Source organism: Odocoileus virginianus, chromosome 3 (assembly GCF_023699985.2).
Source record: "Odocoileus virginianus isolate 20LAN1187 ecotype Illinois chromosome 3, Ovbor_1.2, whole genome shotgun sequence".
In the NCBI taxonomy this organism is placed as follows: domain Eukaryota; kingdom Metazoa; phylum Chordata; class Mammalia; order Artiodactyla; family Cervidae; genus Odocoileus; species Odocoileus virginianus.
The window spans coordinates 21,556,794-21,580,430 of NC_069676.1; the positions used below are offsets into that span (position 1 = coordinate 21,556,794).

Here is a 23,637-nt window from a genome sequence, read left to right on the forward strand (position 1 = left end):
GGGTGAATAGAGAGTGAGACTGACTGGTAGACATTTGAAATTTTCGTTTGATTTTGGAACTATGCAAATATATTACTTATTTACAAGATGAAATTTTAAAAAATATGCTTTCACAAGAGCTTCTTATACAGAGTTTCATTTTTTCTTACATTTATTGAATAAGATTATATTTTTCTACAAACTGGGCACTACTGATTCAGCTTTGAGAAAGAATGGTATAGAAATGAAACATTTTCCTATGTGTTTTATAAATAGCAATATAATTGTAAAATTAATTTTATATTTATAATTTCTGCAGTTATTTTCATATCTTTGTGCCATCTGCCAACCTGTATTAAAATCTGTTTTTGACCTGTTCTTGGTTCAGTTTGATCACAAAGTTAATGAGATCGAAGAGGAATACTTCCTCCAGATTGTAAATTATTGACTAAAAAATTGCTCATTTTAATCATTTATGAAAGCTAGAACTTAAAGCATATTGATATAAATATCATGCCCATAATCCCTTATTAATATTTCCAGCCTTTGTAGCAAGCATGCTTTGGTGACTATGACCATTAAGAAATACATCAAATTTGACCAAAAGGAAACAACACAAATTTTTCAGTGTTTTTGAAAAAGAATACTGTCATACCTGTTTTATTATAAATAACCAGGTTCTGTCATATTTTATCTTCTTGCCAGCAAATGAAGGACATTGTTTCATAAAGCTTCTAAAATGTACATGAATATTTAATTAAATCATATTTCCTTGAGAAAATAAAGTTCATTCGCATTTATAGCAGACAGTTGTGAGGAGTTAGATAATTGTCATAAGACCAGGGTAGCCAGTACCGGTTGCTTGTGGAACAAAACTCCTCAAATTTTTAAAACTTTTTTTAAAAAATAAACTTACAATCATAAGTGTTCATTTACTTTAAAAATCCTAAAGATGAAGAAAATTATTGTCTATATATTTAAGTCCTTGTATAAATTACAAAACTCAAGTTTATGTTACAGAGTCCCTTCCCCATAGGAAGCATAAAGCACTTTTGTGGTACCTTTCACCAGTAAATATTTGTATCACATTGAATTTGACAAACGAAAGAAAAGTCGATATTGCATCTTAAAGCCCCAAGAGAACATTCTTCTAAGCTGTCTCTCATGTTGAATGAGCTTCAAAAGTCATTTGATTGCCACGATTTAACTCAATCGCAAATAAAGATATATAAAAGTAATATGCCTATTGACTTCAGTAGAAATCTGAAATATCAGTGAACTGCAGACTCTTCTTGTTTGAGGTCAACAAACACTCTTTGGAAGACAACCAAGAGTAGTTTAAGACCTGGACAACAAAATAAAATTATAACAATAATAATTATAATAATAAAAATAACAATAATAAAATTAAACAACAACAACCAACAATGAGGTAAACTCCCCTTTAAAAAAGGCAATATGTGTTGCCTGGATTGTCAGGAGAGAGTTCGATTGTACCTGACACCCAAATGTTTTTCCAACCATAGTTCAGCCAGTTGCACGGTTGAGGCAAAAGTACTTGCCTTGGATCCTAAGCACATCTTATACTGCTTAGGGTCCAAGTTAGGGTCACAATGAACTGGATGGAAAATATGCACCACTCCTACTTCTTGACTTCTGAAGGGCCTTAAGCCAGATAGAATGACTTTATTGTAGAGATCTACATCTTCCAGTCCCCAGCCTTGTATTGAGGTATCAAATCCACCTGCGCCCAGAAGATCACTTTTATAAATACAGGTAATTCCATATCCATAATCTCTCCAAAATCCAGTCTTCTTTGAGAAGACGAAGTCGTCATCAGTTGGAGGGTTCCCTCCATTGGTTACCTTTGGGTCATACTGGCTAAAGATGATGGGGTAGTATACCTGTTGTCCCTGAATTGTATTGTCTCTACATCGTTGGAGAAAGTCTCCTCTGAAGATCAAGTCAACATCACAAAATAGCAGCAAAGTATCATTGTCAAACTGAGAAGATCCCATTTCAAGACCAAGACCTCTGGAAAACTCCCCATTCACGGGGATCAGGGTGATTTCTGCTTTGGGGTACTTGTTCTGATATTCTTGTATAAGCTCAATATGCTTGTTGGAATCTTGGCCAGAATCCTTACTGAAGAGGATGATGACCAGTTTTACATTCTGCTTTGGGATAAGACAAATGTTTTCAAAGTTCTCCATGAATCTCAAGAAAGTGTCATACCTTCCAATGAGAGGAACAAGAATGTGTATTTTCTTTTCACTGTGCCCTCCCACTTCTTTGGCACCTTGAAAAGAAGAGAGTATCTTTAAAGAATTAGATATAAAGGAGAATGATTGAGTGTCACTGTTAATAGTCTCTACAAGACTGTTGACATCTAGCTCTTCAGTTTCTCTGAAGAAAGGCTTGCTGAACAACTGCTGAAGATAGGCATGGCGTCTTACCGGCACAGTCAGTTTCCTCCCCTTGTGTCTTTTGTACAAGAGAAGTAAATCCAAAATGTACTCCACCCCATGCATGGGGTCAACCCTGCGGTAGCCATACTGAATTTCTTTGAAGTCAATGAGCCGTCCTCTAGTCTTGGCATTCTCATTGATCATCTCCATCACCTGTAGGACGGTATCATCCAGTGCTGTTCTCAGGATGCTGTTGATGCTCTGGCGAGGAGGCTGGTTCTCAGATGCTGAGTAAAGGAGTTTCCCTGTCAGGAACTCCCATTCTATCACTTCATCTCTCTCCCGAGGCTGGAAGTGGTTGAAAGAAGGCATTAATCCCAGCTGCTGGTCCTCTTTGCTCACTTCGCTATTACTAAGCTTGCTCATCAGCGCACTCTCCCGGTGGAGCTGGATGGTGCGGTAGCGCAGTTCAGAAATTTTGCGGCTGAGCATGTAATTATGAAGCCTGTATTGGTAGGCGGGCCTTTTGTTTGGATGAAGTGTTATGGCTGCATGGATTTTGCTGTTGTGAAGGTCTTGGATATAACCCTTGCGATTGTGTTCATAATTTTCATGGAACAGTTGCTGCATCTGAAAAGTAGAAGGAAACAAGATGTTAAAATAAATTTAGAAAGAAACTAAACAATAAAACATTTAAACTAAAATATTTAATAAGAATTACTTATACCATATTTCATAACAAAAATGATATAAAATGTGAAAAATGGGAAAAAATCTTGAATGGGCACTTCACAAAAGAGAATAAATGCCTGACGAACATACAAAATATTTCTCTACCTCATTCATCAACAGTGTAATGCAATTTAAAGTCACAATGTGATATTTAACCTACAAAAATGGCTAAGGATACATAATGCACTGTCAAAGTATTAATAGCAGACTTGGAACTCTCATACACGGTTGGTGAGAATGTAACTTGGTTCAACCACTGTGGAAAACTGTATTGACTAGAATGATCATATGCATTCCCTGTTACTCAGTAATTCTACTCTAGAAATATGCCCAATACAAATACATGCATACATTTACCTAAATATATATATACATTTTTTCAAAGCAGTATTATTCATAATACACCCAAACTGAAAGCAACCTGAATGTACATCAAGAATTGATAAATAAATCTAATAGAAAATACATCAATTAAAATAAATGAAATACAACTACTCAACAACACAGACAAAGTCACAAACAAGTAAAAGAAGCCATGTACAAATTAATACATTTTATATGATTCTGTTCATAAGAAATTAAGAAACAGGTACAGCTAACCAATGCAGTTAGCTATAATACTGATCAAAAATCCAGAAAGAGGGCAGGAAGCTCTGCAGTGCTAACAGTATTGTATTTGCTGATCGAAGTCATGGTGACACATATGCATTTAATTTGTGAACATTCACTCAACTATTACTTAAGATGTATTTTCTATCCCCCAGTTAATAAATAACTTTCTTTTAAAAATATGCATATACATGAATGTAAAACCAGGTAGGTTTTTTGATATGTATGTACATAAATGTGTGTGGATATGTGAGAAGAGAGAGAGAGAATATGAATATCAGAATTTTCCTAGTGAAGGTGACCTAAAAATTGTAAGACCAATACCATGGCAGATTCTTTATCTCCAGTATTTCACCTGGTTCTTATACTACCCTTGTAGATTTTCAAATCAACACCTGACCTTAAAGAATGTAATAGCAGATATTTTGAGATGGATTTCGGACTTGATTCAAGAGAGTTTAGTTACATCCAATATTTTTTCCTAAAAACATATGTCAATTTTTATTTGAAACTTTGATGTTAAATCAAATTAAATCCATATGAATGGGGTATTATATCTCTATTTTTGTTTTATTATCCTTCACCTGAAATTGCCTCAACATATTTCTTTAGGTAGTTTTCCATGGGTTTTTTTGGTATGCAACCAGATAAAAAATTCTAATGGCATATAGAATACTAATTTTACCACCTCTACAAAGTATTGGCTCTCTGAAACTATTCTTTCTTAAGGCCTGCTTTACATTAGTAACAAAACAGGAACATGCTAAATTAAACAGGAGACATTGCTCAGAGGTGAACTGTTAAATCGCAGACTTATCTAGCTCCTTTAGTGATACTGAAGTGATTAATACTGCACAACCTGATAAAGGTGACATTTGTTTTAGAACAAAAATTATCAGTATAAAATGGTTAAGTAACTTGCATCACTCATATCATTACAATGCAAGTTCCCTATACAGTGCTTATTTTACTAGTGTATTCCTTTACAGAAATATTACAAGCAAAGTCAGTGAGGGGGGCAATCTTTAAAAAGAGCACACTCTTACATACTCTAGGTAGTGTGGTAACGATAAGTTCATCTTGAATTCATGTTATATTTTCCATTACAAAACATAGAGTATATCCAAATTTTCTGTATATATGTAGGGAGGATCAAGCTCTGCAGCATAGACAGGAGAATGTTTAAGAGCCTGGCTGAACACTGTTTATAATAGCCAGGACATGGAAGCAACCTAGATGCCCATCAGCAGACGAATGGATGAGGAAGCTGTGGTACATATACACCATGGAATATTACTCAGCCATTAAAAAGAATTCATTTGAATCGGTTCTAATGAGATGGATAAAACTGGAGCCCATTATACAGAGTGAAGTAAGCCAGAAAGATAAAGACCATTATAGTATACTAACACATATATATGGAATTTAGAAAGATGGTAACGATAACCCTATATACAAAACAGAAAAAGAGACTCAGATGTATAGAACAGACTTTTGGACTCTGTGGGAGAAGGCGAGGGTGGAATGTTTCAAGAGAACAGCATTGAAACATGTATATTATCAAGGGTGAAACAGATCACCAGCCCAGGTGGGATGCATGAGACAAGTGCTCGGGCCTGGTGCACTGGGAAGACCCAGAGGGATCGGGCGGAGAGGGAGGTGAGAGGGGGGATCGGGATGGGAAATACATGTAAATCCATGGCTGATTCATGTCAATGTATGATAAAAACCACACAATATTGTAAAGTAATTAGCCTCCAACTAATAAAAAAAAAAAAACCCAAAAAACAAGATGCAAAAGCTATGATTGAGGAGAACCTCTGTAGCAGTTCGCTTTTGAAAAATAAAATCTAACTTATCTTGCCTACAAAAAAAAAAAAAAAAGAGCCTGGCTGTGAAATTAGCCAGATTTAGACTTGAGTACTGGCACCACCATTTCTAAGCCATCTCCTAGCCAATCTATCTAAATCTCAGTCTCCTAATCTATATAATAGAGAAAATGCCAACCACCTCAATGTATATTAAAATATTGCTCAATAAGAAAAAATATATATACACTACTTAGTACTATGTCTGGTATCAATCTAGACAATCAAGACAAGGATTTGCCAGCCTCCTCCTGAGATTCCATTTTTTGCCTAGGAGTTTTCAGAGAATGAGAGCAGCACTCTCTAGGCTTGCTTCATCTTTGTTCATTTCTGGAAATGCTTGGGAACAGTTATAATTTGGCCATATACACTCAGTGCTTCAGTGTATCAAGCATGCCACTGAGGAACTTTCTGCTAACAAAAATCCTCAACACTTTAACATATTGTGGGGGTTTTTGGGAAACCAAGGTTCAAGAAGGTTAAGTGATTTAAACAAGGGTCTCCTGAGAATAATGAGATTAGGACCAAAACTAGAATAAGCAGTCACTTTTGCTTCTTAGCACACAAAATTTTGAGTACAACAAAATTGTTTTAAGAAAAAGTATAAAATACACATTTAAAATTATATTAGCTTGTTTGAAATAATTCAGGATTTCCTTTCCCTTATAGAATTTACAGTTGGTTTCATGGTACCTCCACAACCTTACACTGAAAGTAAAAATCGTTTCACAGTAACAAAAATCACAGAAGAAACCAACATCAATGGGTCCTGACTGATTTCAGTGTTTCTGCAAGTTTCTGTGTTTCAAAGTTTCTGCAAGAGAAAAAGACTAGATGAAAAATAGCCTCACCCCACCAAGAAAAGAATTCATGAAACAGGAAAATATTAAGGGACAGTTCTAAAAATCATAAGGAGCATTTTCCTCTCTCTTGGAAAACAACAAAGTAGAAATATAAGATCTCAGGGATGTGATGGCAGAGATGAAATGTCAGTTCACAGAACTAAGAAATAAAGATAAACTATCTTTATTATATATCTTTGTTATATATATGTATATATATCTTTGTATGTTATACAAAATAAACTCAGATGTGAAAATTGAATCATAGGAAAAATAAAGAATAAACACTGTGGAAGGCTCAGTAAAGGGGAAAAAAGATAGAAATTAAGAAAGCTAAAAAATCAAATATAAATAAAGTTATAATGGTTTAGAGAGAAATAATTCAGGACTTAGAAAAATACTTTGTTTAGAGTAATTGCTATTAATAAGAGTTATAATAAGAGTAAGCTATTATTATTACTATAGTTATATATTTTTTTTACTACTATTATCATTAGTGTAAGTATTGAATAAATGAGTAAAGGAAAATAGCCTCGTTTTCCTTAGAAAAGAACTCAAATATGCTCAGTACAGCCATCATTTAACTTCAGATCATCATCTAAAAACTAGAAGACACTGAATTGTCTTTAAGAGATCTTGGTTGAAATGAAGTGGAAATAAAAGGTCATGCCATTATCAGAAAGCTTTGTGTTCTTTATTAAGAAAATAATTTAATTATTTTTTTCTCTATGAAAGAGAAAATTTCTTTTTTATTTATATAAAGAACTTATTTCAATTTATTATAAGTTCTTTTGTCCCCATCAGGCTACTTCATTTTTCATAAAAAGGATTCTCTAATTTAGAAAATTCACTTTAAATCTCTTCCTGCATATCAGACTAAGGAGGTTTTGGGAAAAGAAGGTATTCTTGTTCGAGAAAGTACAGACTCAAAGTGGAATAATTTATGAAGGTGAACAAGGAAACAATAAATCATTAAAGATGTGTAAAATATAATGGTGACTAGGTACCTAAGGGCTGGGAAATTTGCCTTGCAAATATTTTAATTCATTTTACTCATGATTTAGTTATGCAGTTGTATATAACTAAAGGGAGAGTCTTAGTGCCCTTGATGCAAATACCTAGTGATCTTTCTTTTATTTTTTAAGACTAGTAGATATAAAGATTCTGAGCAAAACAGTGAATTTTTGAATTAACACTATTACTATTCCTCAATTATTATGTACACATATTAACAGTAAAGTTATTAAACTATGTCCTGCCTTTCTGGTAATAATGACACAATGAAAACAGTACCTAATTCTAAATATTAAGGAGAAGAAATAAGTTTGGGAAAAATAAATATCTATAAATCATTCTATAATTATAAATAGAATGAAAAAATGTTAAAGGTATACAGTTTGAATAAGTTTTGGAATTTGACAGCAAAGAACTAGTTTAAATATGATAAGATATACCCTTCTTCATACTTGTCACATAACATTGAAAGCATTACATATTTTGCCACTAAAGATTTATAAAAATAATAGGACCTTGGCAATAGCCACATCTAATCTACAAATTCTAGTTAAAAAATTCAGTGTACACAAGTAATAAAATTGCATGAAACTGCCTGAGTAAACATAAGTAAAACTTGGGAAATCTAAATAAGATAAGTGGAATATGTTAATGCCAATATCCTGGCTGGGATATGTCACTATGGTTTTGCAAGATTTTGCCAATGGGAGAAACTGCTTTAAGAAATCCATGGGATTTCTTTGCATTATTTTTTAGTTGCTATATGTGAATCAATAATTATCTGAAAACAAAAGATTTAATAAATATATGTGTAAAAATTAAAAATCATATCATTGAAAAAATCAACCCAAAGTCTACTTAGAAGAAGGTGTTAAAACTTGTAGTTCAAAGGTTGTGGGTCCAAAACTGTGACTTTGCCTTTCTTTACTTGGTAAACCCAGTGTTTTGAATACACTTAAAAAATATTAAGTGAGCAGTGCATTTTCCAGTAATTTTCAGTCCCATAAAGTTGCTTTATGTTTGTTTTATGAATTCAAAGTTGCCTGAGGGCATCTGTGTTCTTGACTATCCTTTTAAAGTAACAAAAAAATCATAAAATGTCTTCTCCTTTTGAAATTCTGTCACATGCCACAACACAGATGAACTGCAGAGTTGAAGACATTACACTAAGTTAAATCAGCTAGTTACAAAAAGACAAATACTATGATTCTACTTTTAGGAGATCTATAAAGTAGTGAAATCCATAGAGACAGAAACTTGAATGGTAGTTTCCAGAGGCTGGGGGAGGGGGAAATGAATTGTTCTGTGGGTACAGAGTTTCAGTTGTAAAAGATGAAAAAGTTCTGTTTTTGCACAACAATGTGAATATAGCTGACATCACTAAACTGCACCCTTGAAAATGATAACGACACTAAAAATATCTTTTCCTTTTATTCGACATGAGTCTCACCTTTCCTAAACAGGAAATCTCGTCAATCACAAATCACAATATGGCCAATTAGTATGTAGTAAATGAAAGGTGTTAACGGGTCAGTCCTGTCCGACTCCTTGTGACACCATGAGGACTGTAGCCTGCCAGGCTCCTCTGTCCATGGAATTCTCCAGGCAAGAATACTGGAGTGTGTTGGCATTCATTCCCTTCTCCAGGGGATCTTCCTGACCCAGGGATCAAACCCAGGTCTCCTGCAATGCAGGCAGATTCTTTACATTGCAGGCAGATTCATTTCATTTCTGGGTATGAGCAAAAAAATCTTTCCCTTTGGCTACAGGCTCAGATTTTGCATATTACAATTCCTCAGAAAGAAAAGCAGACCTTGCACCCAGACAAGGGCAGAGAAGCAATACAAGAAAGACAGCACTGTTGAGAACACTGAACACTTACTGAGCTGTACCTAAGATCACCCCCAGACTTCCCAGTGTCCTAGGACAGTAGTTTCATCTCTCATTCAGGTAGTTTAGCTGTGGTTCTGTCACTTGCAACCAAAGGAATCCTGTCAAAGACAATCTGGTAAATGGATGTTTTACTTTTAGCTCTGTGTTAATGCTCTGTATGATTTGCCTCTGTTTAATTAGCTAGTTTAATTTTGGTTGAAATCCTAAACAATCTCATATGGGCAATCTGTACCATTAAAACTGGTACTTTTTTTCTGTTACATTTAATTTTGTTAGCTATCTTAGTTTAAGAAAAAACAACCTGTCAGACAACACAGAAAATAGCTTCCAGATACTCCTAGTTGTGATGAAGTTTTCTCAGCAGTATATATTTGCAACAGTTTAAAAATACTTTCAGACAACACAGAAAATCATCAAGTGATACAGATTTCCCAGCAGGGTATATTCTGGACACATGCCATTATAGGCAAACTTCAAAGGGATTTAAAATAAAAAAAAATCACCAAGTTCATCAGATTTCAGTTTATAATATTATGGCACATAATCAATTGTTAGTTTAAATAAATCCATATACCTTAATTAAAATTACCCTGCTAGAAATAAAGTAATACTATGATTAAATAAAATTAATGATAATTGAACTTGATTGCATATCAATTTGCTAGATTTAGCCTGACATGCCCACATTCAGGCAATAATCAGACAAATGCTTCCTGATATTATAGTTAAGATAATAGCAGATGATTGTTGAAACCTATACAATTCACTTCCCCTGTAGATATTTTTAAATCTGGTAAATAGTCAAGTAAATTTTTTGCATTCAATATTACCTTAAAGCTTTTATTCTATTCACTATTTATTACAGTGACGAGCAAAGAAGAATTTTCAAAACATTTTCAAGCTGCCTCTTTGCAAACCTACACACATTCTTTCTTGATCTCATACCAGTATAACTTAACTATGCCCTTCACTGGTGATTTAATTACCACACAATAACTTATATGAGACAATGGGAAAGAAGGAGGTTATCACTTAGACTTTCAAGACCTCTGAAAAACAAATGGAAAGGGAGTTGTTGCCATGCAATTTTGAAAGACATGAACACAGTTAATGAATCTTATCCTCTGAAGGAAACGTATTAACTATATGCTGGAACTGATCATGCATAAAATTATACCTTGCTTTCCAAATTAAAAAAAGCAGTCTATTTTCTAGCTCATGAATTTTATTCCAGTTATGAAAGCCCAAGTTGTTTCCCCTTTAACTATAAAGATGCTAAAGCCACAGTTAAAGACTTCTGTTGTTGCTGTTGTTGCTTATGATTTGTTATTTCCATTCTCCCCAAATTCAAGCTACCAATCATTTACCCTCATGAAAGACTGAAAGTGAAAGTGTTAGTTGCTCAATCATATCTGACTCTTTGCAACCCCATGGACTGTAGCCCTCCAGGTAGGAGGGATTTCCTCTGTCCATGAGAGTTTCCAGGCAAGAAATACTAGAGTGGGTTGCCATTTCCTTCTCTAGCGGATCTTCCCAACCCAGGGATCAAACCCAGGTCTGCTGCATTGCAGGCAGATTTTTTATCATCTGAACCGTGAGGGAAGCCCAAAAGACTGATCATAAGCTTATTAATTTGAATGAACATCATATTATCCACTAAGGTAGAAGGTACAAGAATGGAGCAGACTTAACGATTTTTTTACTTAGAGAATGACATGTACTTCTATAATTATAAACTTAGGCTACAAGACCATTTTTAGTGGTCATCATTAATGTTCCTCAAGTAAAGAAAGTGAAAGTGAAGTCGTTCAGTCATGTCCGACTCTTTGCTACCCCATGGACTGTAGCCTACCACGCTTCTCTGTCCATGGGATTTTCCAGGCAAGAGTACTGCAGTGGATTGCCATTTCCTTCTCCAGAGGATCTTCCCAACTGAGGGAACAAATCTGGGTCTCCCGCATTGTAGGAAGACGCTTTACTATCTGAGCACTAGGGAAGTAACTTCAGGGTAATTCGGAGCACCATTTGTAAGAAGCTATAAGTTGATGATCTTCCAACAAATAAAAGGCAGGCATTACTATCTGAGCACCAGGGAAGTAACTTCAGGATAATCCGGAGCACCATTTGTAAGAAGCTATAAGTTGATGATCTTCCAACAAATAAAAGGCAGGCATCATGCAGTTTAATGTTAACTGGTTTATGTTAGTAAGTCTATGTTTAATGTCAGTAGGTCTATGTTTAAATATACTCTGAAATGAAAATAAGATATTATTTCTCAAGATTAAAGAATGAAAATTTAATATTCATTATGTAGAAAGCTGACTTAGGCTGTCAGTACATTATGGAGTACGGACGGTCTTATTGGATAAATTGGGTAGAAGAACATAGTGCAATGTTATGTGCATAGTAGATGGGAAACCTAGTGGAATCCAATTAATAAAACTTTTGAAAACTTATGAGACAGATAACAGATCTATGAAAGTATGACAATTTCAGTAACTTTCCCTGACCAAACCATTCCTGATGTAATCCTTTCCGTCATTTTGGCTACCTCTCATGATTGCAGAATGAATGACACATTCATTCATTTAAAAATATTCATTATGTTTCTACAACATATCAGTTGCTATGGTAGAGCAACAAAGAAGCCTAGTCCCTGCCCTCATGGAGTTGACTGCCTACTGGGGAAGACAAACACTAAATATATAAACTCATAACAGCTGTCTAATTTTGACAAGTGTATTAATTATGCCTTTGGTACTTGTTATTTTACTTGACTATATGCCTTTCTAGAAAACCTGCTCCCAGGGGTCTCCTGGGTAGCATACTTAATAAAATATTTATAATTAATTTTTAATAAATTCACATATTCACTCCTAGACTAGTTGGTAACCAAAATAGGAATCAAAACATTTACTCTAAGAACTCTGCTTCTCTAATGGAAAATTTTCAGCATTCTTCATTATTTCTCAGGCTTTTGAATGTTTCTTTACGCTTAAAAGTGCAATGTAACAGAAGTCTTCACCCATCTGTGTTGTACAAGATTTGGCACATATCTTAAAGCTTTTATATCTCACTTAAGTAGTCACTTGCACTCCAATACTCTTAGACCATAACTGATGGTGGTTATACATCTTTTTATTATTTTCATAATTGATGTAGTCACCCAAGCAGGGTGAAAGGTCGAGGACCCCCATCATCTTTCCTGCTTTGTGCCACTGGAATGTGAAATGATCGTAAGAGTCCAAACTGAGTCTAAGTCAGGCTGGCCTCTGTCGCATTAATAATTCCTGCACAAGAAAATGAAGTGCTGCTGAGAGACCACGGAAAATGGGAATGAAAGCAAAGCTGGAAGAAGGTCTTTGACACCTGCATGGAGACACAGCAGTCTTCCTTTCAAGAAATAGGACAAAACTAAGGTTAAAGTGGGTGGAGATAGAACTGGATTGGGGGTACATTTCAGTTACTTAAAGGAAAGAAAAATGAACCTCTCCTGCTCATTCCTCTTTCATTCTTTCAGCTTGTGCTCATGCATGTCTATTTTGAGCCAAGATCCCGGCTCTGGAGTCATGGCCCTGGCTTTGAGATCTGCTCCTCCATTCCCCATCTGACCCCAGACAAATTACAACTTCTGGGAAAAGAAGAGCTCCTGGACTGTTGTGTACATTATATAAAACATGCTTAAAAGAGTGTCTGGCATCAATGGATACCTTTATTATTATTATTTTATAAACTCTAGACAGTGAAATTTCTGGCACTTTAAAGCAGACACAAAGATTTTCCTGCTATATGCTAACATCTAATTTGATAGGTTACTCGTGAGTAGCCTTTAGCATACATGAAGTGTAAAGATTTTTAAATTGCATATACTTTGCCTATAAGAAAAGACTTGTACTTTTAGATCAGTTTCCAGATCATCAGCTAAAATCTAGTAGATCACCAGTGGCTGACCAAAATGGCCTTGATATTCCCTTCAGCTGTACTAAACTCTGGACATGTTTCTACCTGATTTAAGGTCCCTTACCTCTCTTCTCTTGGAACATTCACTTTAGAAAACTTGTGATTGTAAATGCTGCCTCTGCTCCTTTGAATCATAAATCTTTTAGCCTCTTGCCAGTTTTATAACCCAGGACTCTTTTATCAAGTAACTGGTATCCCTTTGAAATCAAGTAGCCCTTTGCAATGTAATCATCCAGAAAGACAAATCCTATGTCCCTCTCTTAAGGGGAGGGTAGGAGGCTTACTTCCATAAGCACCAATTAGCAAACACAGATGGTCTGATATCACTGACCAACGTCCATGCTAAAGTCCTCTAGAACTTTTTCATGATCTCATCCCATCACTTACAAACTCTCCTGCCTTGTGTTTCAGAGGTAGTTGAATTCAGTCTTTCTCCTCTATTGCAAGTTTTGAATAAAGTCTTCCTGCTCTGCTTAACTCTGTCATGTGTAATTTTTCTTTCACATGTGGGTCATAAGCAGTACTTGGTGATGCATTGTGTTGATTCACTTAAAACTCTTTGCTCTCATTAGCTTAAAAAAAAAAGAAAAGGACAGAAAGGCTCAAATTAAGATCCTACTCCTTATGGTGTAATCAAGGAGATAAGTAGTGCTTCCTTCCAGCTGATTTTATTAACATTAAAGTTTTATGAAAAATTATGAAGATCCCTAGAGCTAAACATCCAATTAAAATAAAATAAGCATGGCAGGATGTCTATTATAATGTTTTTCTTAGAAGAAAATTCCTAATTATAGTACTGTAGACTTCTGCATGGGCTTAGCACTGGTGCGGGAATGGAAGGGAATCACAGCTCTAATTAACAGGTAGGTGTTTCCAAGATGGTGCTAAACTAAAAATAAGTAAAGCATCATCTTTTAAAAGTCAAGTTTTCTGGAAATGAAAAGACAATGATTTGAGTCATTTTGACCTTTTTAATTACAGTGATATTTCCTTACTGGAGACTGGGTATACGGCATTTTTGCATCACATATGTCAAGTTGACACAACACAAAAATGTTATTTGCTTTAGGGATTGATAAAATTATTTCATGAGGTCCAGTTAGTGTCATAGTACACTCATTAGCTTTAGTAAAAGAGAAAGGATAATTTGGGTCTCAAGTTGCAGAGTTATCTTTAAAGCTAGGTTAAAAGGAGTTTTTTTAAAAAGTCATCTTGTCTGAGCAGATAAAATAAATGACTTTTTAGTTCTAAGAAACACCGGTAGAATTCCAAGAAGAAAACAGATGACAGCTGAGCAATACAACTATGCTTAGTGCAAGCAATGACTTAAAAAGATGTATTTTATAAATAAGCAAAATTATACACTCCAAATCCCACTAGCTTTGAGGTTTGTTTTCATGACTATTTAATGCTATTCCTTCCAATACTGAAGGGCATTTAAAATATTTTCTACATAATTTTATAAGGTTATTTAAGAATATAGATCACTTATTTAATGAATATTATGTCTAATTTTTTGTATCTTGTAGGGCTAATCTCAGTGGCACATTCATTGTAAAAATACTTCATAAAAAGGTAAATGACTTGGAATCACAATTTAATATGAGTTATAGAACAATTAGATATCTACAAGGAAAAATAAATTTAGATCCTCACCTACCTCACGTCTTATACTGAATACATTATATACATGTATGTGTGTACATACGTCTGTATTTCAGATGTTTTAAAGATCTAAATCCTACTAGTGTCATTCCTTAAAACAAGAAAAAATACTATAAAAGAATCAGAAAAATGTAGGTAAGTGTTTACATTTTCTAAGCACATGGATAAATCCTTAAGCAAAAACAAAACCAGAAGCAAAAACATAAATAAAAATTATATGTAGTATTATATTAACTGTAAAACATCACCATATCGAAACTCTATAAATAAAACTTTTTTTTTTTATTTTAAAAACTTGAATTTTTTTATAAATAAAACTTAAAACCAAATTTTAAATTGGAAAAGTGATTCTTGCAATAATGATGCCATGTCAAGAGTTATAATCCTTAATATATCATTAATCTACTGTTGCTCTCCTTTAACCCTCATCACCAATTTCCATCTCTTCCATATCCCAGCTATCACCTGAATCTTAATTCTCTTCTTTCTATCTTCAAGATGGCCACTCTGGTCCAAGATACCAAGAACTTTCTATTTCTGTACTAATCACCTTTCTGACTATGTCTCAGCTGACCACTCTCCAAACAGTTCTCTATGATGCAACATGAGTCAACTTTCCAAGACGCATATATGATCACGTGACCCTCCTTTTCCCCATCAATGACAGCCAATGCTCTTAGAATGATCATGCATTCCTCTCCAGCTTTCTCTCTTACCTCCTACCCTCTATGCTCTAGTCCTACTGGCTTCCTTTCTCTCTTTATTGCCTTTGTACATGCTTTCCTGCTATCAGTTAAATATCACTGCCTCATGGATACCTTCTCTGAAAAGATTAGGCCTGGTATATATTCCCCTGGTACCAGGCACCATTCTTCCCCACTATTTGACTCAGTTTTAATTTTACATTAGTTTATTCATCTAAATATATGTCTCTACCACAAATTTGGGAGTTTTCTGAAGTCTAAGAGTATGTCATAGTTTCACTCTATCTTCAGTCCCTGGTACGGTGTAAATGGCTTCCCGTGGCACAGATGGTAAAGAATCTGCCAGCAACGCAGGGGACCCAGGTTCGATCCCTAGGTCTGGACGATCCCCTGGAGAAGGTCCCCACTCCAGTACTGCTGCCTGGAGAATTCTATAGATAGAATTCTGGCTGGGTCCATGGGTTCTAATAAACCCCACACGACTGAGCGACTAACGCTTTCACACTATGCTGTAAGTAATGCAGGACCAGGGCTGTCTGTAATCACATGCCTCTGAGTAGATTCCAGATTTTCAGAAAAGACAAGACTTAAAGATCCTACTAGAATAAGTCTGGTCTTTAAGTCTCTGCTTTAAAGCCTATCTCAGCACAGTGATAAAGTGAAAGGGAAAAAATGAATAAAACATATACATACTAAAAGAAACAAATATAGTTTCTTCTCCTGACTTTCTAGTTCTCTGCCTAGTACCACTGATTTTCTTCCTGATATATACACTCATTACTTCAGCAATGTTGCAGATTCCTTTCTTCCTCTTCCCAGCAATCCCTTTCAACACGTTGTATTTCTTTCTTTTACAACCACTTCCTAATTATCCTTCTGTTTTCTCCCTTTTACTGCTTGGACCCTGGTTCAAGTTTGAATTATTGTAAACATCTCCATTATGGACACAGGCAGTAATACTCAAAGATGCCACAGAAGATACAGAAAAGATGAAATATAGGTGTATAATTTTGAACATGCCTAAATCAGAACCCCAGGAGAAACCAAGAGGATAAATTTCACAGGACTCTGGAACCCATTTCTTGCCTCACTTCAATCAGAGCAGCTCTGCTTTGTATTATTATATATTAAGTTTTAAAGTAACAGCCTATTTGAAAAAAAATTATGCAAACAGGAAAAAACAATTTGAAAAATCACTATTCTCTATCACCTGAAGTTGCCCTTTCTGCACACCCTTGCCAATTCAAACACTATACATCCTTTTAAGTCTAGCTAAATGTCTACCATACAAATGTATCTTCTGTTAGTTCCAGGATAGCCTGACTCTTTTTGGCAAGGTATGACAGAGCTCACTGTATCACACAGTTTGGTATTTACTACAGTACTTGGTTTTCTAATTTATTCTTTTGTCAATTAGAGATTCATTCATTCATTCACTTAGCTAATTGGCTGTTTACTTATTTTTACTTCTTTCCTATCCAAAGTTAGATTGTAAATTTATTTTGGCAAAGAAACTACCTAGCAGATTTTGAATTTAACTCACTATGATTAGTGTTGGGTAATTAAGGATGACAAAATCTGATTAAATGATAATGTTTTTAATGAAGAAAAAAATAAATGTTATCTTAGAAAAAATAAATAGATTTTTTCCTACCACAGAATTTAGAATAAATGGGAGTAGCTCTTTGGGACCGTAAGTTGAGAAAGTTTCATAAGTTGAATAGAAAAGTGCTTTGACAAGTTCGGAGTGAGTCCCATGGGACTGACTTTGTCATTTCTGTAAGGACATGAAATGTGAGGCACACTGTTTCTGTTTAAATGTCTTCTTTGTCCAAACAAGTAGTTCCTATGTATGTTTATGTAAGTTATCTGAAAGAAAAAAAAAAATTAACCAAGCACAAAATATACTTTATGTGCATTTTGACAAATACTTTCTCTATATAATAATATCATGTATGACACTAAAAGATTTATTCTACTCTTCTCAAATTTAAACTTTTTTTTTTTTTTGAGAATGAGAACCACTGTGATATTATGTGATAAAATGTGATATTATGTTTGTCCTCCAAATGTTTGCTTTCCATGTAATCCTTCCTCAAACTTCTTGATCCTTTTGTTTTTTTGGAAGGGTGGGGCTAAGCATTAGGTAGTGCCTGATAAATGAATTCAATAATTCATATACCAGAGTGTTGATCTGCAGAAGCTGCACTGATTGAAAAATTGCTTGTTTGATGACAAGATAAACTTGAAAGTAATTGCAATTACATAGAGAAGGTACAATATTGCTATATTCACATCACCTGAGTTTAGATCTAACTTGATTGCAGCTTTGTAATTTATTCCTTCTGTATTATTGTGAGATCCACACTATAATTGCTATGTGGTTTTCTGTCACCCCTGAAGATTCCGTTCTATGGTGTCCTCACAGCTCTGCTCCAAAACTGGCACTTGTAGAAAATGTAACGAGAAATAACATACAAACTAAAAATAAACAAAGACAGGAATCTTGAGAGGTGGTTTCATGGCTTTTTAAAAAGGATTATTGGAAAGGAGTTGATTTTACAAGAAAGACCATCAGATTGGTAATCTATTAATAAGCTATGTGATAGTGAGTGAGCAGTTTTATTTGTGTCAATCTTGTTACTCATTAAATGGTGAGAATAAACCATTGCCTTTCAAATATACAATATTGGTGTGAAGGTCAAAGAAGAAAAATTATGTGAAAACATTAATGTATTGTTTTACATGATATATTATTTAAATAAGCAGCTTAAAAGAAAAGATATAGAAAAATTTATCTCTGATTAAATGTTAATTTTTAATAAATGTCCCAACAAGGCAAGGAATGATACAAACACAGAACTATCTATAGATAAGAGAGGAGGAACTAAAGAGCCTCTTGATGAAAGTGAAAGAGGAGAGTGAAAAAGTTGGCTTAAAACTCAACATTCAAAAAATGAAGATCATGGCATTCAGTCCCATCACTTCATGGAAAATAAACAGGGAAACAATGGAAACAGTGACAGACTTTATTTTCTTGGACTCCAAAATCACTGTGGATGGTGACTTCAGCCATGAAATTAAAAGATGCTTGCTCCCTGGAAGAAAAGATATAACCAACCTAGACAGCTTATTAAAAAGCAGAGATTACTTTGCTAAAAAAGGTCTGTCCAGTCAAAGCTATGGTGTTTCCAGTAGCCATGTATAGATGTGAGAGTTGGACCATAAAGAAAGCTGAGCACTGAAGAATTGATGCTTTTGAACTGAGGTGCTGGAGAAGATTCTTGAGAGTCCCTTGGACTACAAGGAGATCCAACCAGTCAATCCTAAAGGAAATCAGTCCTGAATATTCATTGGAAGGACTGATGCTGAAGCTGAAACTCCAATACTTTGGCCACCTGATATGAAGAACTGACTCATTAGAAAAGACCCTGATGCTGGGAAAGATTGACGGCAGGAGGAGAAGGGGACAACAGAGGATGAGTTAGTTGGATGGCATCACCAACTCAATGGACAAGAGTTTGAGCAAGCTCCGGGAGTTGTTGATGGACAGGGAAGCCTGACATGGTGCAGTCATAGGGTCACAAAGAGCTGGACACAACTGAGCAACTGAACTGAACTGATCTATAGATAAAAGATCTATCGGGGAGTAAAATCCAGTCCTTTTTAGTATAAATCTTAAATATTATTCAAGGATACTTTTATGTTTTCAGCTAGTATTTTTCAAGTAAAATAAAACTGAATGTTCAGTTGAAATCAGTAATCCTCAGTGGAATAACGGTATGCTAGAATTTGGGTAAAGTATACAGATACTATGGTTTGAATAAAACATAATCTAAAATTATCACTGCTATCATTATTTTTACCACACTTTTTCCATCTAAAGTTTTAAATAACAGCAAAGAAGGACATCAGATTAGTAAATTAGTTTTAAAAAAAAATAAACAGGAAACTCAGATTTCAGTGATTTGCTTTAGAACTTTGGGTTTCTTAAAACTCCATTAGGAAAAGTAAGAGTGGTTTTAAACTAGATGCTTTCTTCTTTCTGAATCCCTGAAATAATTTGTTTGCATTTTTTTGTAAGGCAAAATAATCAAACTATGTTTTGGGGAAATAAAATCACTCAGTTCTACATCAAAACATTATGCTAAGTCCAAAGTGGTGAGAAAATGCAATAAACCTTCTTTTATTGCAACAAGTTTGTAATAACTGTATAATTGACTAATATCCATTCCAAAATAACCATGCCAACTTTGTGATAAATATTATGATGCACCTTTAAAATCTGAATAAAAATGTATACAACTACTAAAGAGAATTTAAGAACATAAGAGCAAACTGAATAAATTGCCCAACCTATCATAATCCTGAATAAGCAATTCTTTAAAAAATAATTTCTAAGTTAGTTAAAAACTGATTAATTAATTAAATTTATTATAATTTCTTTTAAAATACAATGCAATTCCAGAAAACATATAAGCTTTAAAAAAATGGAACTTGATAGACTTCTCCTAAAATATCTATGGTGGTTGAATAAAACTAGCTAACAAAGGCTTGAAAAGGAAGACATCAAATTTCCTTGAGTAACTTAATTGTGTGGTAATAGTATAAGAATAGACAAATAGATCAACAGAGTAGAATAAACAATCCACAAAGAGTCCTACATATATTCAGAATTTGGGTAAACTAAAGGTAGTAATTTAGTAATTTTAATAGGTAAAGTAAAAGTGAAAGTGAAGTTGTTCAGTCATGTCTAACTTTTTGCGACCCTGTGGATTGTAGCCTACCAGGCTCCTCCGTCCATGGGATTTTCCAGGCAAAGGATAAATCATTCAACAACTGTTATTAGGACAACTGTCCATCATTTAGGAAAAATAAATTTGATTCCTAATATAGACCACACCCAGAAATATAAGTTTTAGATGATTAATAATCTATATGCAAAATACAGAACTATAGATGTATTAGAATAAATTACTTTTTCCCTCCCGATCTTTAAAAAAAAAATGGTAAACTTCAGAGCCTACTTTGAATAAAGAGAGAAAAGATTTTAAAGAGGAAAAGACTACATATGTTAAGGGTATATATGGGAAAAAGCCCCAAATGGAACCCAAGAATTCTTTGTTTTTGCCACTTTGGGACTTTATTTTCATAAGACTCAGATGAATAAATATCACTCTTTGTTCTTTTAAGCAAGTTGTATCAAAGTCATTGAATATATTTGCCTGAGGGAAGGCAGGAAACTATTTGTCCAGACTTTTTGGTATTGTCTTCCTAAATGGATTATGGAGAATTTTGCCACAGGGGTGAGAGGGCCAGCTATGGGATCTGGTGACTGTTGTTTAGTTGTTCAGTTGTGTTGGACTCTTTGTGACCTCATGAACTGCAGCATACCAAGCTCCTCTGTCCTTCATTATCTGGGTTTGAATCCTGCTCTACCTATTGTGATCTAGCATAAATCATTCAGTGTTCCTTTATCCCAACTTTCCTACCAGTAAAAGGTAGAAAATATTGTAGTGATCATGAAAATTAATTAGTATACACAACACATCCGGGAGAATGTCTGACACACAGTAATCACTTATTTCACCATGAATACTAGGAATTATTGAATATCACAGAGAACCCATAGACTATGCTCCCTGGAAAGTAATAATAAAAACAACCTGGACTTCATTCCACTTTATAGAGGTGCCCCTGGTATTCCCTCCAAAGGTTTAACTGTAGCTGTTGTGAGTTCTGCTGGCGACATCTCTCATCCTCTACTCCTACCTTCATTTGCCAAGAAAGAAACACCATCTAGATGACAACCTTCTTTTAGGAACTAAAGATTCCTTTTTGGAAGCACAGAGCTGAAATCAGTGCAGGTTTCTTTCTGCTACTAAGGGGTGCATTTAATGCCAGAAACAGAAAGGAGATTTCCACGATGCCTCCCCTCTGTAAGAATAAAAGAAGTAAAACTCTCTAGCTCAAAGAAGCATCTCCAAATGCAGAAGACACCAGGACAGCACATAGTAGGTGCTTGGAAACTGCTTAATGGATTTTGAGAGAATGAAGCAAGAGGCAAAGAGAGGAAATTATAAGGGGAAGGGGACAGACATCTGAGAAGTAAGGCCCAAACACCAGCGATGGATGTGCCTTTACTAGGATAAAAGACATTTCCTGTGTTACAGTAAGAGGGAATGAGGAGAAAAGGGTCCAGAATCAGGCAGGACTGAGGGTCAGGTGGTCAAAAGGGGAGGCCCAAGGCATGGCTTGTAAGTAACTACTTCTAAGTAGCATAGAATATTGGGAGTAAGATGGTCAGAGAACTTGCTTGTTCACAATTTAACTCTTCTTGCTTGAAATGAGTAAAGCTGTAGTTCTAACTTTCATAATCTTCCCTTGAACAAAAATAGGATGCAAAAATTCAATCTGTTCCAGATTTAGATCCAAAATGGTATGAAAGATTTGACAGAAATCATCTTCTAAGATGAAGTTGTCTTTAAATGGTGCTAATGAATCTCAAAATAGAGTATATCTCCAAAACATATGCCTCTTTTTTTTTTTCTGAAAGCAGGGTGATACCTTCAAACTCTTTTCAAACCACTGTGCTGCCTATGATTTAGAGGGAAAAAACCCAAGCCTACTAATAGAGAATTTTAGTTGGAAAAGTCCCATGTCACATTAGATGGGCACACTTACCAAGAAGCTGTCCCATGGAACAGATTATGTTGGATGCATTTCTTGGCTGCCTTATAGCAATTAATGATGCCCATCCCTGTTCTTACTTGCCCTTTCAATCACTACCAATATCCTAAGTCTCACCACTCACACATCTAGTCATGTGTGTAAAATTGCTATAATAAGTATAACTGACATATGCTAATTAAGTTGTGTAAAGTTATTAGATTTAATTTGCCATCTCACAGAGAAAATTCATATTTATAATTAAGATACGGCATTCAAGCATTTATTTCATTTACTTATTATGCCTCAACTGAAAGGGTTGATAAAGGAGGGGAAATATAATATGTAAAACAAAAGTGCTTGTAACTTAAAGTCATCTTTTTTACTCTTTTTTTTTCAATTAACTGATTTATTTTAATTGGAGGATAATTACTTGACAATATTGTGATGGTTTTTGCCATACATCAGCATGAATCAGCCACAGGTATACATGTGTCCCCCATATTCTGAGCCCATATTCTGAGCCTGCCTCCCACTTCCCTCCCCACCCTAGCTCTCTGGGTTGTCCCAGAGCACTGGCTTTGGATGCCCTGCTTTATGCATCAAACTTGCACTGGTCATCTGTTTTACATATGGTAATGTACATGTTTCCATGCTATTCTTTCAAATCATCCCACCCTTGCCTTCTCTCACTGAGTCCAAAAGTCTATTATTTACATCTGTCTCCTTTGCTGCCCTGCACATAGGATCGTCAGTACCATCTTTCTAAATCCCATATATATGCACTAATATACAGTACTTGTCTTTCTCTCTCTGTCTTACTTCACTCTGTATAATAGGCTCCAGGTTCATCCACCTCATTAGAACTGACTCAAATGTGTTTCTTTTTGTAGCTGAATAATATTCCCCATGTGTATATGTCATCGTAATATATAAAAACGTATAAAGTCATCTTAATAACTTTTGTGTGAAACCTTTTTAGAACATCTTAATACAGGATTGCTTTTTAATACACTGAAAATCTCTGACTACAATTTTCTCTTTCTTCTTTTACACTTAAGTAATACTTTCCAGGTTATGTTGCAAAAGCTTCAGAACAAACTTTCAACTCATTTGTACTTTCCTTTATGAAATACCACCATTTACAAAATTCATTCCCCTGATTAATGGCTGCCCCTGATTTAGAAATCAAAAGTCATCCAGCTCTTTAGAACATACCTCGTCTAAGCCTCAATCCATCTAAACTGAGAAACTGAATGTTTGCTAGGTGCTCTTGTTGGCCATGAAGAACTCC

General features: G+C 34.8%; 1 protein-coding gene across 1 annotated transcript in view; it reads right to left on the bottom strand.

The window, feature by feature from the left end:
* Positions 1-599: 599 nt before the first annotated feature.
* CHSY3 (chondroitin sulfate synthase 3) overlaps positions 600-23,637 on the bottom strand; it is a 283,312-nt gene continuing 260,274 nt past the window's right edge. Inside the window, exon 3 of the mRNA XM_070465070.1 lies at positions 600-3,017. Coding sequence (XP_070321171.1) covers positions 1,455-3,017 — 1,563 coding nt within the window. The 3' untranslated portion in view covers positions 600-1,454. The remainder of the gene's footprint in view (positions 3,018-23,637) is intronic.